Source organism: Ostrea edulis, chromosome 2 (assembly GCF_947568905.1).
Source record: "Ostrea edulis chromosome 2, xbOstEdul1.1, whole genome shotgun sequence".
Classification (NCBI taxonomy): domain Eukaryota; kingdom Metazoa; phylum Mollusca; class Bivalvia; order Ostreida; family Ostreidae; genus Ostrea; species Ostrea edulis.
This window is the reverse complement of record NC_079165.1, coordinates 5,014,379-5,033,557: the sequence shown is the minus strand read 5'-3', so window position 1 is coordinate 5,033,557 and position 19,179 is coordinate 5,014,379. Positions and strand designations below refer to the sequence as shown.

General features: G+C 35.3%; 1 protein-coding gene and 1 long non-coding RNA gene across 2 annotated transcripts; one reads left to right on the top strand and one right to left on the bottom strand.

Annotated features, from left to right (window-relative positions):
* Positions 1–6,091: 6,091 nt before the first annotated feature.
* On the bottom strand, positions 6,092–8,012 carry LOC125677725 (uncharacterized). The gene is made up of 3 exons (XR_008800780.1): positions 7,569–8,012; positions 6,520–6,604; positions 6,092–6,394 (listed from the first exon to the last, which is right to left on the bottom strand). It is a non-coding gene; the product is annotated as an uncharacterized LOC125677725 (long non-coding RNA).
* A 1,100-nt stretch (positions 8,013–9,112) lies between these two features.
* On the top strand, positions 9,113–16,943 carry LOC125680417 (cyclic nucleotide-gated channel rod photoreceptor subunit alpha-like). Its single transcript, XM_048920002.2, has 4 exons — positions 9,113–9,645; positions 9,830–9,942; positions 14,707–14,924; positions 15,063–16,943. The coding sequence occupies exons 1-4, from the start codon at positions 9,613–9,615 to the stop codon at positions 16,709–16,711; spliced, it is 2,013 nt and encodes a 670-aa protein (XP_048775959.1). The 5' UTR covers positions 9,113–9,612; the 3' UTR covers positions 16,712–16,943.
* Positions 16,944–19,179: the final 2,236 nt, after the last annotated feature.

The window sequence follows — 19,179 nt, the reverse complement described above, 5'->3', positions numbered from 1 at the left end:
TTTCGCATCATACTTTACTCTGGATCAGGCGCTCCTGTAATATTAACACGACTGATACCGATTACCAGATACACGACTGTGTGCATGGCTGAAATGTTATTTTTTATCATTTCAAATCTGATTTTGAAAACAAAGGTATTGTGCTGACTAAACATATTTACACGTACACCGTTGTAAGTAAGTAAATCGTGGTCTCTTGTTAAGAAAAATATAAACGATAGATTTCCTCCGCTGTATGACAAAAAAATAAATGACAAAAAAGTTTTTTTGAATTACTTTTATTGGGAGAACTTACCCCCCCCCCCCCCAACTCTTTAGAATTTGCGTCATTTTATTAATTTCACCTCATCAAAAATGACAGAAGATAGCAAAAATGACTACAAAGGAGACATATTTCAAGCCCAATAAAATCTGTAAAATCCTGGAGCTTCCGGGGGCTTCACTCCTTGGGTCCCTCAAGGCGGCCCTCAGACCCCCTGCCTCATAGAGTTGTCCCCCAACGCAATTCTTGGATCCGCCCCTCACAACTAATCAGTAATGCAGCCCCCCCCCCCCCCCCCGGAAAATTCTAAGAAAATTAAACTAACGCACTAGCGAGGCAGTTTAAGTTCCCTATAAATTGTCCACTACATCATGGCCGATATATGAATCTGCATTTTTCGTACATGTACTTGAGTTAAATGAGATATATTTATTACGCTAATGTACGACCATTTGACATTTGGTAAATATAAATGTACCTACGTAGAACTCGAGGGGGTGGAGGTGGGGGCTCCCCCTCCTTTTAACTTTATGTAGAATCGTAATACATTGGAAGATCCTTACATAGCAAGATACCATTTAAAAAAAACAACATATTGATTGTGGCACGCTGACAAGAAGAAAGGGTACGTTTGAGAGAGTGATAATATGTTGATTTTTTACCTACATGTAGCTCCCCGCTTTGAAAAACAATGCTATGGCGGATTTAAGAAATGCGTTTCCAAAAACGTAAATCTCCTTTTTGTTGACAGAGCATAGTACATGTGGTATCATATGCATATATTTATAATGCATCGTCCAAACTATATGAAATTATTGATAACTATCACACAAAATATATAGAGTTTTAAGTGCATAGAATTGCTGACTCGCAATATTTAGCAATCAAACACATGTCGGCTTTTTCCGTCAGAGTCCCCCCCCCCCCCCCTTTCCTGGGCGGGGGTTAGAGTAATTGGATCTAACTGAACCATAATTTTCAGGGATTCACAGTTCAAATGACTGCATGTAGATGTTGGCAATCAATATTTTTAATGCACCTGAGTTGTTAGACATATTTCACGTTTTCTTCTAGTGAATATTGGTATACATAAAAGAACTTTATTGCCCAAAAGCATGACCAATACAGACTGCAGTATGATGAGATATTTAACTGTCAATGTTATATGAAAGAAAACTCCATAATTGAAATTGTTAGTTCTCTAAATATAAAAATTGCTAGAAGAATGTAGCTTTTTTGAATGAGTGTTTTATTTCAATATCAGAAAAGAAAGACTTCAAAATATTATAGTATAAAAATATGAAAACTTACTACATGTGTTACTATAACACAACTACATGTACATGTAGACTATTTCATTGCCACTGTTATTTTTGTTGTTGTATTCATGACTACATGCCAAATATGAATGGTGCTGTCAATGAATTGAAATTACAATGTAGTTTGTTTCTTCGACACAAAGTTCTGGCAATTTTACCGCTTTTGATGATAATTTTACCCGAAAATATCGGAAAATAGAACCTTGGACCTCCCTAGAAAATTTGTGTCTCGGCACTCATTGCACACCCACACCTCCAATTATTTATACAAGTATGCATGGACGGATCCAGGAACTGCGGTTAGGGGAGGAAGCGCAACTTTATGATGCAGAAGGTCTGGGGGCCGCCTTGTGGTCCCCAGTGGGTTCAACTCCTGGATTTTACAGATTTTACAGGGCTTGAAATATGTCTCCTATGTATACATTTTTTGCTATTTTCTGTCATTTTCAATAAGGTGAAATTAATAAAATGACACAAATAAGGGTTTCTGGAAAAAAAAAAAAAAAGTTCTCCCAATCAAAAGATTTGCCATTTATTTCTCCGAGAATGGAAGAAATTGTTGCTTCTTTCATAATTTACATTTTCCTAAATTTGAGGCAACCCCCCCCCCCCCCCCCCCCCCCTTAAATTCGCCACTGATACGCCCCTATACGTGCCTGTATCAATATATAATATATTGTGCAGAATATCGATTAGTATTATGAAATAATAAAAATTGCATTTCTCCGGTTCATTTGATGAGAGAATGACACGACACGTCTATCCGCCCCAGTGGTATGAACGACAACTCTGAGGAAATTTACATTGGCGGGAAATATTTGACACCGTGATTACTCTTATGACGTCATACCCGACGCCTGCATTATAGGCCCGAGTACGACATGCATACCATTATGCATTAGGCCTATTAATGCCGATTAATGTGACAAATACATGGCTAACATGCCACCAAAGATGCACGGCACAGCTGATGCCAAAGAAAACGAAGATGGCAAAGAACAAACTGCCCAGTCAAATAGATCTTTGTATAAATGGAAGAAAACAATTGAAACAGTAAGTGAAGCTTGTGGCTAGTAGTAGTAGATCTTTGTTTATCTAAAGTTCTGTCTTTTCACATATTAAAGGTCGAGTATTTTGAGATTTGAAAATAAATTTTGCAGATAATCAAAATCATTTTGAAAAGATATAGATCTAAATCTACTGCTGTGGACAAGGAAAATAACGGAATTATCGCCCTTTCCCATGACGTCATATAAGACAATAGTTTACATTTGTGTACAAACATATAGGCCCCTAACTAGTAAATATTAGCCGATCATTTTAATTTAGGTAAGAAATTACCAGTTTTAGCAGCACCGTAGATAGTGGTTATGAAATACCTGAGATAGACTTGAGTTTAGGGAGTTGTGTCTGTCTGTGCACATATACCCGTATCGAACTTGAATCGAAGCCACCAGATAATGATACATTAGCTGCAAAACTGAGAATGATAACAAATCATTTAGAATATGATGTCATGATAAGCACATTTAATTCAATACAATATTAAAATGACCCCCCCCCCCCCCCCGCCAAATAAAAACCCACGTAGTTTTATTTTCATTTCATCCATTATATTATGTCCTTTATCTTTTCAGGTGAAAACCACGGTAAGTTCTGAAAACTTAATATAGCCTATATTTCGTTGGGAAAACATACATTATATTTAAGACTATGAAGCCATCTTTCGTCCAACTAAAAAGGAGAAGAAAGAAATGCATGCAATTCTTATGAAATGCAGAAACGTAAGCAGTTTCTTTTCATATTTTGATATAAATTGTAGTCAGATATTGGAAGAACTTTTAAATCTTGGCCGAGATTCGGCTGGTCCAGGGATATTTGTTGAAGGCGTCAGTAGAAATATCCAGCAGAACCGAATCCCAGGCGAGATTTTTAGGAACTTTAGTGAATAAAAACCTGCAATGAAATTTCCTTTTCTGAAAATAGAAAGGATACAAGTACATGAATAGTATTTGAATGCTATAAATATTTATATTGGAATTGGAATATTAATTTCCTTAGAACATTTAATCAGAAACTGTTTGAAAATTATTGTATGGATACTCTAATTATTTCTTAGTTTAATATTCATCCAGAAATGATTTCAAAATATAAATTGTTGACAAAATTGTGTTTTTTCATTGAATGAAATACATTATCTTGAAAAAAAAAAATGTTGTAAGACTTTTAAGGTAGAGATTGATAGGTTGATGCTAAAAAAATTAACCATTGATTTTTTTTTATTTTGATATATGTTTATGATGAAGCTTCGATATAAAACATAATAAAAAATCAATGTAGGTAATCGACCTTGTTTTTGAGAAATATGGCGATTTTAATAACACCTTCCTTAGTCCTTGTAAAGCGTAAAAAGTGAAGAAAAATAAGTAGAGAGCAATATACAAATAGAGCTGTAACATTTTTATTGTAAAAAGGATCATAACTTGTCATATATGGTTCCAAACAACCTTTCACAAAATTGTGTATTACACATCAATTTCAAGTTCAGCAATCATTATTAACATGCAACAACATTACTTCAACAGAGCTACATTGGCTAATTACCTTAAAACAGTGCACAATATTTGCACACAGGGTCATACCTTTGCTTAAGCTGCAAAAATATTACCCATCAAATTTCTTATTTTATTTCATTAAGTGGTCAGTCTATTAGTAAGTAAAATATATGAAAAAAATTATACACCATAATGGGGTTCAATATGGAACTAGCAAAAAATTCCTAACCCCACCCCCTTTTTACAAACTACACATTTTTGTAAGAAAAAGGGTTATTAAAAGATGTTGTAAACAATCCATCAAAAACAGCTTGCTGAAATTCGAAGATTCTTCGTAATACCTTTTTTAAATTAATAAATATAATACAGAAAGTATGTATTTCAAATTTTAGCTTATATTTTGTTGTAGTTCTCGTTGTTGACCTTTGTGCACTTACACTCAGAATATAGATTTATCATATGTCATCATATTTGATGATTAATATCAAGAGTTTTCCCAAATAAAAATCCCCACAAAAAATTGAAATACAATTTATATTTCTTAAAACAAATGTCTCCATTACATCCCAACCCCTTTAATATACTACATGGTATGGAGGAGAAAGAATGAGCAGGAACATAGACGTCATGAATTGCACTCGGCGCATTGAGAAGAAAGATTCAGCCAGCAGAGATAAACTACTGATCTTTTTCTAACTTAAAATGTTTAAGCATTCCCAAATTACCTCTTTGAAAATTGAACATGACAATAAGGTTTCTATAAGCTATTTCAGGGGCGGATCAGGAATTGAAGTTGGGGTGGGGGGTGCAACTGTATGAGGCAGGGGTCTGGGGGCCGCCTTGAAGGGGGGGGGGGGGGGGGGGGCGATTCCCCAGGAACTCCTGGATTTTACAGATTTTATAGGGCTTAAAATATGTCTCCTATGTTGTCATTTTTATTATTTTCTGTCATTTCTAATAAGGTGAAATTAATAAAATAATGCAAATTTTAAGGGTTTTGGGGAAAAAATAGCAGTTCTCCCACTAAAAGTAATTCAATAAATCAAAAGATTCTGTCAGACATTTATTTCTCTGAGAGTGGAGGAAATTATGGCTTCTTTTATGGTAGATATTTCTCTAAACAAGAGACCACGACTTACTTTAAACTTGAAAATTTTAGGGGGCTGCTCTTGCAATTGACCTTTTTGCACTCACAATGATTGCATTAATATTTAGTTATTTTTCATACATTTTTTTTTTATAATAACCAGACACGATTACCTATTATAAGAAATTGATATGATTATACAGCATAGTGCACCAAATATGTTTAAATAGGCCTAACAACTTTATATTTAATATCAATGGAAAGATTTCCACCCAATCAACCCATGGATTGATTGATTGTATCTTGTTTAACGTCTCTCTCGAGAATTTTTTACTCATATGGAGACGTTACCAAGACCGGTGAACGGCTTTAAATTTAGGCCTTTGCTCAGCGCTTACGGCCATTGAGCAGTGAGGTTTCTTTAGCGTGCCACATCTACTGTGACACTGGGCATCCGTTTTGAAGGTCATATCCGAGGACCAGTGACATTCACACCTGATGCTGAGCGTTTGGCAATGAAACTGTCACTACCTGTTTCAACAACTCAGGTCTGTCGCGGCCGGGATTCGAACCCTGGCCTTCTGCATGCGGGGCGAACGCTCTAACCTCTAGACCACCACCGCGGCTCGACCCATTGATCTCAAGGCTCATATCAGCTATCTTGCTCTCACAAATATATATGTCTCTTCATAAGTTTATGAGTCCTACTTGTAGTCTCACACTGAAACAAAAACTCGCTTGGATAACTTAGAATGCATGCATATTGCATTCACAGTATATGCACTGTGTGTGTAAGGGGGGTGGGGGTAGAAAATGAGAAATTCAAACACATTGATTAAAGTTATAAAATTGGTGTTTTATTTTCATTTAGAAATGTTTACTGAATTTGATATATCAAAAACTTAGAATAATCAACAATGACACTTCCTCTATATTTATACAATATTATTGTCTTAAAAAAGACATGTAATACATGAGTACATGTACTTGTTTTCCATTAAATTCACACTTTAGAATAGTATGTTGCACAATATATCCATTGCTCTGGGCTCACAAATACATTATTGATTCTATCCAAGTCCCACATTTTGCAGAAGTTCTTGAATTTTCTCTGTAACCTGTAAAGTTGTGGGGTCCAGGGGATATGACATCATCAATGTAAATGAAGTACCTGTTATAAAAAATATATTCAAATATTGAAAAAAAGATGAATATCTAATATACTAAGAATTGTCTTTATAAATGTCTGGTGTTAAAATGAAAAATTCTATCTTACTAAGACAGAAAATATTGTACCTTTCTTGGTGATTTTCATGGCAAATTGCTGTTGAAGTTGTTGGCTGGAAGCCCATTTCAACTTGCACTGGTCCTTAGGATGATGCTTAGAAAAAAAATAATCATAATTAATATTTGCACAGTCAGTATTAATCATTAATTATACTGTGTCAGACAATGTCAATTTTAAAATTGTGTGTCTCAATGCATGTTCAGTGAACTTTAAAATGCTGATATATTGAAAATTACACACATAACATGTATTTTATTATGTTAATTTTTAAAATCTTGTCTGAAATCAGTATTACATATGTAACACTACATGTATGTTAAATGTGTGCAGTGCAGCAATGTGAACTCTTGCAGTAGTAGTACATCTGCATGGTTGTTATTTATTTCATATTGTTATAGTTACCTTCTATTTAAACTGTACATACCCTCCCACCCCCGGGTCCTTAATGAGGTGAATAAACATCATAATTATCATATTACAATATGAGATGACAGATATGTTTTCATAAACTGCCAGTTCATTCTAATAATATCAAAACAAGTCAACTCTAGATTTATCATACCTGTCTCCTTTACTTTGTGTGGGTCAAGAGAAGGACATACATATCTTATTTTCATACAAGACATTTATTTGCCTATGAGGGGGGCTTGTGATTTTTAATACAAATATTTTAAATAAAGTTTTGTAGACCTACATGCTTGTATGAAACATGAAACCCCAGATTTGAAATATCTCTTAGGTCAATGAAATTTCAAGATACTATAAGTATTATCATTTATACCAAATAGAATTTTAGTGCAACACTCCCCCCCCCCCCCCCCCCAAACTTGTGAGAGCCCTATTTTTTTTTTTCAAATCTGGCATATACATGACATCCATTTACAATTACATGCACATGTAGGAGTTATATTTTGGGCATATATGGAATACGTAAATGCACAAAAAATGAAACAGCTCCAAGTTGTGCGTTTATAGATGTTATTATAAAATCGCGTTGTGAAATAGCAGAGGAAAAGTGGGTTGAATACAAATTCAATTTGCCATTTTTTTCACTTACCAAACGAAATTATGATTTCGTTGTCCACGTTGAATGCATCCATCGAATTCCTCTTCTCAGAAGAAACTTTGTTTAAACTCTCAATGACTACATAAACAGTATTGAAACTCGCAACACTCGGACATCACGATCACGCTACATCAACAACTTTGTTTACGAAGCGCAGCTATGCATGGTGGTGAATTTCGTGAGGTAAAAAGTGCCATTCTGCACGGACGAAACATTTAGTCCACTATTATTACATTGACGTATTCCTAATCTAAACTATGGCCAAATTTTTCTATCTTTCGTCGAGACGACAATCTCAATCATCGATTCAGTCACAGCAACAACTTGTACTTTCGGAACCCCTTTTTGTTTTTTCAACTACTCTATGGCGATGTACGGAATTCCGAAAAATAATTTCACGTGAAAATACACGATTTTTACTGATCACGTGGTTGCTATCGGTCTCTACCTTAAAGCAATGTACATGTATTTCAGGTGTGTATCAAGGTTTAATCGCTTTGTTTTCTTATATTTGTTTCTTCACCTTTTAGCATGACATTCTTTAATCCATAGCATACTTATTTCAAATGTATACCCAATATTCTTAAAAATAATTTTATTTCCCAAAACAGCAAGGTCACATTAGTCATATTGGTATTGAGGCATCCCCATGTCGTGTGAATTCAGTTATGTCGGGGACCCTTTACAATTTTTCATGGGAATATAAACATTGAAAAAAATTATGATAAAAATTCACAGCTGAACCACAGCAGCGCCAAGGTGACTCGAGTGAGCGATGTTGCCCATTAGCTTTTTATTTAAATGCACGATACTTGGTATCCAGTCTAGTTCAGAAATTTTGATTTCATCGGCATTGAATTTGAACAAGATTATCCAAATAATGCAACAATTTGCGTATAATTATACGTACATAAGTAATCCCGTGGGGGATCCGGGTCAGAATAGATCCTCTGTACCCCCTTCCTTGTCGGAAGAGGTGACTAAACGTAGTGGTTCGGATGAAACCGCAGAAACAATATATACAACTAAACCAAACCAAAGTACATCGCTGAAATATTGCCAAAATGGCGTAAAACCGCAACCAATCAGTCATGTAATATGTGTTTTTGTGATGGGTGTCAATTAGATTTTTTTTTTCATACCATTTTGTTGGTTGGCTGTATATTGTTTAACAATCTCACTCGAAAAAAAAATATCAATCATATGGATACGTCACCATCATGATTGCCGGTGAAGGGCTGCAAAATTTAGGCCTATGTTCGGCGCTTATGGCCCTTGAGCAGGGCCAACCAAATGAAATTCAAACAGCATTCTCGTGATGTGTTGGTGATCTGTTTTATTACTTTAAGTTTATACTTTTGGATGCAGACCCTGTTGAATACCGCGCTATACCGCATGGTAACCACTCTTGAGAATCCTCCGTAATACTTAACCTCAAGGTGTTGCTCTTCATTTTTTTTTTTTACTTTGTTTATAAAACAAAAAACAAAAACACAACAACAACAACAAAAACCAACAACAACAAAACAAAAAACAAAAACAACAACAAAAAAACCTGTTAACATAAAAGTTCACAGTTTCAACTTATATTAAATCACTCGCTATCTAGCCCATTTATGATTCTCGTCATTTTAGTAGACCCCACTTTTATTTTTTGACTTTGAAAATGCAAAATTTAAAGGGAAAATATCAAAATAAGCATGGGCGTACAACTGACTAGTGTTGTAGTATCTAGGAGAAATAAAATAAATTCATACGGGAGTTTTTAGAATTCGTGTAGGATTTAATAAGAAAATTGTTTTGCTAACGAAATTTTTGTTTCATGGCCGGATTTCCCATATGTTGTCCGGACAAGAGTTACACCTCACTAAGTAATGTAGTTTGATTAACCTAGTTCTGACTTCTGAAGTCTACTTAACAAAAATGAAAAACAAAACAAAACAAAAACAAAAATCAAAGGGAAAAAACAAAACAAAAACCCATTAAACAGTCTATTTTATTATGATGAATCATGAGAGCGTAAAATGTATACTCTATGTGTGTTTTATCATTTCAGCAAGGAACTGTCGTAAGTATACTATGTTGATGCTTTCTGGATGTTTAATCAAGATATCATCTGTTGGTAATATTTCTGATGGAACACGTTTTATTACCAAAACCTAAACTACTTCACTTAATTTTCAAAATAACTTCGATATTTCTTTTGCTGCTTTTTTTCTGATTATTAACAAATTATCATTTGCTGGATTTAGAAAAAATTCAAAGCAACTCTTGAAGAGGATTCCTTCATTCGGAGGTTCACCGTCACAGATCGTGGAGAAATCGATGACATCGAACATGAATTCAATGAAATATTTACCATAGAGTAAGTAGTTCGTTAGTGTCATTTTGATTTTCAACCCGATTTTTATAGAGCGCCAAATTAACATAAATTCAAATAATTAAAAAAGATATCTTGAAAAGAGAAGTAATTCAAGTATTGCGCGCATCAATTGAATTGATGAGCGCATTAATTATCATCACTTCATCTAATGAGAGCAACAATTCAATTTATAGAGCGCATCAACGCAGAAGAATAGTAGATGCTATAATTAATTAAATTATGCGCGCATTAATTCAGAATTGAATAATTAATTATTTGAAGAAATCATTCATTGAATTGTGCGCATCAAATGAATTGTGGTATCTTCAATTATTTGAATTTATGTTAATTTGGCGCTCTATAGATTTGAAGGCATAAAAATCGCAATTGATCATAGCCTTGCAGCAAGTTGGTCGAGGGCATATATTGCTTCACTAACACGTCGTCAGTCAATTCGAATTGTCAGTTCATTGCAACAGAGTTGAAGGGGAATTCTTATCAAATAAATGTAACTTTTGAAAATATATGAGGAGATGAACTGCAACGGTTACTGCCATCTTACATTTCTGACATGAAGCACGTTAGTATTTCATTAAAAGTATGCTGGCGTGAAGCGTTGCTGTTCAAACCGTAATGCATCTTAAAGAATGAAATTGCATTTTACTTTCATTTCTGTCTGGATATCCCCAGCCGTTGAATAGTTGTACTATATTTCTTAAGATTCACACGCACATGGTTCATATTCATGAAAAAAAAATATATCCAAGTTAAAAATATTGTAAATGTAAATATTACTATATGAAAGGTGAAGATAACGAACAGTGCTCAATCTCATAACTCCTATAAGCAATACAAAATAGAGAGTTGGGCAAACACGGACCCTGGATATACCAGAGGTGGGATTAGGTGCCTAAAATGAGTAAGCATGTACTATATATAAATAGTAACGCTTTCGTGCGCTAGTGAGGGTTCAATGTGTGCGTGATGGTGGTATAAAATGTACCGTTGTTGTGTTTGTAATAGAAGAGGCAGTGCTCACCATTCCTCTTGTCACATTGACAAATCAATTGTTCACTCATCATCAGCTCTACAGTGATCCATGCTTGTTCAGCACTTGTCCGTTGTCTGTCTGTCTGTGTAACAATTTTGTTAGGGATTCCGTCTGGCACATTCTATGGGCATGTAACGTTAATATTTTGCAAGTGCATATTGTATATATACACACCACTATAACGATTAGTGATAATTGTCTGTGCATATTGTATATATACCCACCACTATAACGATTAGTGATAATTGTCTGTGCATATTGTATATATACACACCACTATAACGATTAGTGATAATTATCTGTGCATATTGTATATATACACACCACTATAACGATTAGTGATAATTGTCTGTGCATATTGTATATATACCCACCACTATAACGATTAGTGATAATTGTCTGTGCATATTGTATATATACACACCACTATAACGATTAGTGATAATTATCTGTTCATATTGTATATATACACACCACTATAACGATTAGTGATAATTATCTGTGCATATTGTATATATACCCACCACTATAACGATTAGTGATAATTGTCTGTGCATATTGTATATATACACACCACTATAACGATTAGTGATAATTGTCTGTGCATATTGTATATATACCCACCGCTATAACGATTAGTGATAATTGTCTGTGCATATTGTATATATACCCACCGCTATAACGATTAGTGATAATTGTCTGTGCATATTGTATATATACCCACCGCTATAACGATTAGTGATAATTGTCTGTGCATATTGTATATATACCCACCGCTATAACGATGAGTGATAATTGTCAGTGCATATTGTATATATACACACCGCTATAACGATTAGTGATAATTGTCTGTGCATATTGTATATATACACACCACTATAACGATTAGTGATAATTGTCTGTTAGTTTGTCTGTTTTTCTTTCTCTCTTTTTTATTATTATTTTTGATATGGTGAGTCAGTTGAGGTAACCATTATTTATAAAAGCTAAGCTTGTGTTGATGTATCAATAACGCTTACGCTTTGACAAGATAGAGCGTAGAGTTTGCTATGGAACTGTCTTTAAGACTACAAAATACGCATCATATTATCAATAGCATACAATATTAAATCTATTCTTTATATCATTATTAAGTCTATTCTTTATATCATTAAGTCTATTCTTTATATCCTTAAGTCTATTCTTTATATCTTTAAGTCTACTTGATATAATATGTAGTGCAAACCCTATTCTATGATGTGAAATCAATGTAGTATATTGTCGAATTCGCATAATATTCAGTCTAAAATCTATAATATTTCGTCTAAAATGTATTCATTAAAAATGCGGGCGTATTATGCTATACCGCTGTCGTGGGTCTGTTATGTTCATTTAAGAGTTCATTGCTATTTCCATGCTTTATATAAAATATTTCAAATGCAATGTGTATCTTGTGTGATCCTCTTAAATGTACGTTAAATAAACCGTGTTGCGTGTGATAGCGTGGCGAGAATTCCATCGTCATCGGAAGCCAGTTTTTTAAGGACTTGCCCTGGTGGTTGAGCGATCAAGCGCGCTGGTTACCTGCTGCTAGGAGAGTTGATTTCGCAGGTCATGAGTTCAATCCCGGGTAGGGGCGGAAATGGGTATATATATATATATATATATATATATATATATATATACATATGTATATATATATATATATATATATATATATATATATATATATATATATTATCTAGTGATTCCTTTGCGGCCTGTCTCTAAAACATTTTTGAATTTTTTATGTTGTTTGATACCATCGCAGATGTGACACGTTTTACATGAAAAATATTTTTAGAAACATAATGGGAGTTACAGTATATAGTCGATACTCGTATTGAATGGTGATTTCATGTTAAACATAAAACTTAACTCCCCTTCTATTGCTCAAAAATGGTTCTCTCTACTAAGTTAAAACACAAAAAACTTTGAACGTTTTTCTCAAAAATCTATGAGTTAGTCTGTCCTCCTTAACTTATTTTGTACATACTTTTTCACAGTAACTTCATGTATATTTGTACATACTCTGACCTTATTCTTACTCAAATGTATGTTTATCTACAAATTCACAAGTCAAGGGTTATTGGTTAGTACGAGGTAACGAATCAATGACCCTTGACTTGTGAAGATGGTTTATCTAATGCTCCTCATGTACCATATATATAATGTGGTTTGAGCGAATAAATGAACTTGAACTACCCTGTTTAATTCCGTCAGACTGTCTGTATAGCTAAATTTGTCCCGTCAACAGCCTGCAGGCCATACACGCTTCAATGTTGCCTTGTAGTGGTACATTTTCGAAATTCCGCGTGTAACGTCACGTAATCATATATATTTCGAAATGGGGTGTTCATAGTCCGACTCAGATAATATTAAATTGCATAAATTGTAGAAAGTGCATAATTTAGATATAGCTTGATATAAATTGATATAAAATACATGCATTTTATTCCTATGGTGATATCCAAAGAATGCGGCATATACAGATTTAAAACCATGCTTCCAAGAAAACGATTATAATTATTAGAATTCAAATTTTACTAAAGAACTGATTATATTGTATAGTCATATCATTTGTCAGTTATTACATTTAATTTCTACTAAAATTCCTCAACTGGCATAGTAAATTCTCCATCTATTCCTTATAACGACGCAATCACTTGAGGATACCACCGTGTTGTGCGCCCCCTCAGGCCTGTATTCAGGGGGAAATAAATCGTGCTACTCTGTTCAAATGTACGTCCCTCTCGAGAATTTTTCACTGATATGGGGACGTCACCAACACCGGTGAAGGGTTTAAAGCTCGGCGCTTACGACCATTGAGCAGTGAGGGTTCTGTAGCGTGCCACACTTACAGTAACACGGGACATCCGTTTTTAATGTCATCTCCAAGGACCCGTGACATTCACACCTGATGTCGAACGTTTGGCGACAGAACTATCACTACCTGTTTTAACGACTTCGGTCTGTCTTAGCTAGGATTCGAACCCTGACCTTCTGCATGCGTGGCGAACGCTCTACCTTTAGACCACTGCGGCGGGAACAACACATTCTGTTACGTGTAATAAATCATAAAGTGAAATTAATAAAGTACCATTTTTAAAACAATAAAATGCTTTCTTTGTTGATTTGGTAGCTAGCATTGCAGAAAATATGCCAATTTTTTTATGCAATGGTTGCTACCTTCATCACCCGATAAAACGACAAAGAAAGACATTTTATTGTTTATATTGATATTTTTATGCATTATTAAAGATATAAACTAGAATTAAGATCTAAAATATCATATGGTTGACCCATTTGTTACGTTAGATGGAACAGCCAATGCACCTTTTGACACTCCATATCTGGTAATGATTTAGCAGACAGGCGGTGCTAGAAACCGCATGGAACTAGTTTACAAGAAACATGTATTTATTGCATAATGAAAGCAATGTCAATTTAAGAGAGAGAGAGAGAGAGAGAGAGAGAGAGAGAGAGAGAGAGAGGGGGGATTCAGTGAATGTAAATATAACCTAATATGATTGTATACATTGTTGTCGACCTAGTAAGGTTTCTTATAATAGCATACAATGCCATTTTTTCCCCATTCATCAATATTCTAAAAATGGAAGGCGAAAATATGGGATTCTTTCCTCTTGTGATCCTAAGTGTTAATTAACAGTACATACATTTCATATTTTGAATACAAGGTTTTGGAGGACACTGGTAATCAACCCCGCCAATCCCCCTTTCTACTGGTGGTCCTGCGTGGTCACGTGTGCTGTGATGTACAACCTCGTCTTCGTTATACTACGGGGCTGTTTCTGGCACAAACTTCAGACGCCAGACGTAGTCGCCTGCTGGTATTTCCCAGACTACTTCTGTGACGTCATCTACATTATGGACATGTTCATGAAAAGTAGAGTAGGTATGTGCAATTTATGTGAAAAGCATTATCTCTTTGTTCCCTGAACAGTAAGGTGTTTGTAATTTTGACATGATTCTCATCTTTAAATTCTACCAGGTATATGTTTTACTGTACCAAAGATGTACTTCTGTATTGCAGGCTTCCTAGAGCAGGGTTTATTATGCCGTGACATAAAGAGGCTGGCGATGGTTTACATCAAATCCTGGATGTTCGTTGTGGATGTTATTTGCATTGCCCCACTAGATTTCCTTTATTTGGTTGTAGGTTTTAATGCCTTTCTTAGAATCAATAAGTGTCTGAAAGTATGGAGAATGAGAGAGTTTTTCAACCTGGCGGCGACTCATGCCAACAACCCTAATCTCTTTCGTGTGGTCAACCTCATCCTTATCATCATTGTGATCATTCACTGGAACGGTTGCCTGTACTTTGCCATAAGCCGGACTCTGGGCTTCGGCTCTGATGAGTGGGTGTACCCCGATATCTACCGACACGATTACTCCAGTTTCTGGAAACAGTACGCCTACTGTTTCTATTGGTCCACGCTAACGTTGACGACCATTGGGGATACCGCCTACCCAATTCATACTGCGGCCTACATTTACTGCACGACCTGTAGCTTGGTGGGAGTTTTGATTTTCGCTACCATTTTTGGTAATGTTGGAGCTTTGATCAACGAGATGGATGCCGCTAGGAATGATTTTCAGCACAAGGTGGACGCTGTAAAGCGATACATGGTGAACCGACAAGTGTATGGACCAGTACAGGAAAGAGTGATCAATTGGTTCGACTATACATGGAACAATAAGGAATCGGTGGACGACTCCAAACATTTGGATTACTTGCCTGAAAAACTACGAGCAGAAATCTGTATACATGTACATCTGAAAACTCTAAGAAAAGTTGAAATATTCAAAGATTGTGAACCAGGGGTATTGGTAGAATTGGTACTGAAACTCAAACTACAAGTGTTTAGTCCCGGCGATTACATCTGTAGAAAGGGTGACATCGGTAGAGATATGTATATCGTAAAGAGAGGAAAGCTCCAGGTGTGTTCTGAGGACGGTAAGGTCATCTTTGTAACACTATCTGACGGAGCGGTGTTTGGAGAGATCAGCGTCCTCAACATTCCTGGAAACAAAACGGGAAACAGGCGAACAGCGAGTGTCCGGAGCGTGGGCTACTCCGATCTCTTCTCTTTGAGCAAGAATGATCTAATGGAAGCTCTTAGGGAGTTTCCCGAGGCCAGAATGAGTCTGCTTGAGAAGGGGAAGAAAATGTTGAAAAAAGATAAACTATTTGATGAAGAATTAGCAAGACGACAGGAAAGGTTGGAGCAAAAATTGGACAGGAAGATCGAAATGATGTCTGATGCCGTGGAAGACCTGCAGAAGGTCGTCAAAATACTGATAGAAAAATTATCATCGAACGAGGTACCACAAAAACCAAAATCATCATCTAATGAGGTAGCACACAAACCACAGCCGCCCGATGATGATGATGATGATGATGATGAAGAATCAATATGGAAGACACCTTCAAGTTCAATTTACTCTATTACATTGAAAGAGTCCCTCCATGGAGACAAGGTTCCGGAACAAAGAAAATCTGTGACGGAGAACGAACTGGAAAGACCGTCCTCTGCTAGAACGGATAGAAAGTTATCTAAACAGTATTCTAGGGAGAGTGATATTGATCAGGTTGAAGATGAAAAGAGTGACGTCGATTTGAAGGAGGACGACAGTAAGACTAGTGTGTTGGACATCTTAGTGAATAGTGATGAGTTTTGACTAATAACACCTCTGTAAGAAAACTTGATCACGAGAAAGTTTCCACGAGCAGCATTTAGTTGTAGTTGATCTGGGGAAAAAAATCTCTACCGATAGAAGACGATTGTTTGCACTTACTGACTAAAAGATGTGCCTCTTGAAATTCAACAAAGTTTTAAAATGTTGTGATCATGATATGCAATTATATTTACATTTAGCCATGTTTTGGCAGTAATAAACCTGTCATGTTTCATTCTTTGTAATTCTTGATATAAATTCTTTTATTTATGTCCGAATTCAAAAATTCTCACCCGTAAGAATTGACACTGTACAGTATATAAGCATGTAATCATGTTTCTGAGAGGATGCCCTATAGATCATTACACATTTTTTTTTTTTATAAAGATATCAAAGGCAAAAAATATACATGTAACATATATATATGATCAACACTATTCAGTCTGTGTTCGATGCTTGATGATGGCATACCGGTGTTGTATAGTAACCCCTCCCCGGAAAAATGGCTATATATAGTAGATCTTCCATCATAGCAGGGTTACCCCCAATCTCTACCCAGAGTTAGAGTTCCTTACACTCACAAAGTGAGAGCAAGGAACGACAACTCTGGGTAGAGATTGGGTTACCCCCTCGCGTTTTTGGTTTTGATTTTGGAAAGTCGGTCGGGTTCTGTACAACAAATATTGATATTGCATATACAGTATCTTAGTATCGAAAAGTTTATGTTGCCGATAGTTTTATGTAGTTAGAGGCACATGTATTTTCATAGAGACAAATTTTAGAGATACGCTTTACGGTATTACTGAGAAAGTATAAAACATACGAAATTATTTAAAAAAAAAAATTAAATTCATCCCATAGTACACATGTATAAGCACACACACCTCCCACCCCCACCCCCATTAATGTGATTTTACCGTAATATGTACTGAGTGCGATTTTTGGGAGTTGAACTATGTTCAATCTCCCTGGGTCATCACGCACTTTTCTGTGCAGTAATTTGTATTGATTTGTATAGTGGTCGTCAGCGAGGGTTCTGTGTCAGCTGATTTACTCCTAGGTAAATCAACATAAACTTTTATAAACATCCGCCATTAAATAATCCATGTAACTTTTCTGAATTAATCTAATTTTGATAATTGACATGTAAATAAATGCAATGATATTGTACTCAAATCAATTTGAATACAAGATTTCGATCAAATTGATACTGATATACATAGAAAAATAAAAGATAAGGTTGAAAATTGTCGTTTGTAGCGCAGCGTCACCTATAAACATTGATAGGGAAACGAACGACAACTGCACACAAGCCCTATTGACACCGTGGCGCGAAATATCGAATATGGTGCGAAACCTCAGAAAATTTACAAGAAATAACTCTACAACATTGTGTATGTGTATATATTTGGTTTTTTTTTTAATGTGATATAAAAAATGCTTGATGTTACATGTAGATTGAATTAAAACACGTCATTCCCAGTCAACAACTTTCGATTGGGATCGGAATACGAAATAATTTTTTTTATATCCGGTGGCAAAGTGAAACTTCTTCATGCTTCAAGTTATTGAATTACGTAGTAATTGCACGTTACACATTAGAGAACTGTTCCTTTTAATAAAGAAAGTCACAAAATAGATACAAAATGAGTGTACCTTATTCATTACTGTTACCGAGCTTTCGTCGACTATAATCTCGAAATGGCGTGTTTCGCTGCGCTTGATGACGGTAAGGTCCACATTTTCTACGTGAGTAGTGTGATATTTGTTTATGAATTTTTTGCGCATACATGGTATGTCTCGGCTAGGAATAATGGAAACTTTCTCACATATGTATGTAAAGACATATTAATCTCTATTTTTAAAAATGTAGAACACTTTTATCAAATGACAATGTTTGAAAACGCTTAGAGCCCCGATGTCAGAATTTCCTTTTCCAAGACATCAATATGTCAAATTCATTATCCTTTTTGAATAGTATGTACCATATTTTGTACCAGTTATCCATTTTGAATCCCCTATTACAATGGGATTTTGCTGCACTCTGTAATGTTTGAGTGGATGTCATGAGTGTGTGTCAAACAGAAATTTTAAGAGCATGGGATAAGGTGCTGTCATGTATTACTTCACTATCAAAGTTTAACCCAGTTGCCACAATGTTGAATTTATGCTGCAAAAAGGATTGGAAATTGCTCTGGTCAAAATACATTGTTTATTTGTCTACAGATGAAAGAGACATGAGGATTCTCCCTCACAAACTGAAAAAAAAAGATAGTTATGGATCTTGTACATACATAGTTTATTAATCACTATAGATTTCCAGCATCACAAGTCTGATTCCACTATATGCTTTCCATACTGTCAGGTTCATTCACCCCCTGTTTGAGTCACAGTATAATATCCCAAATACCTTGGCAATAAATAACATTATTTGACTAGTGTTTCATTTTTAGCGGAGTTGCTATGAAGTC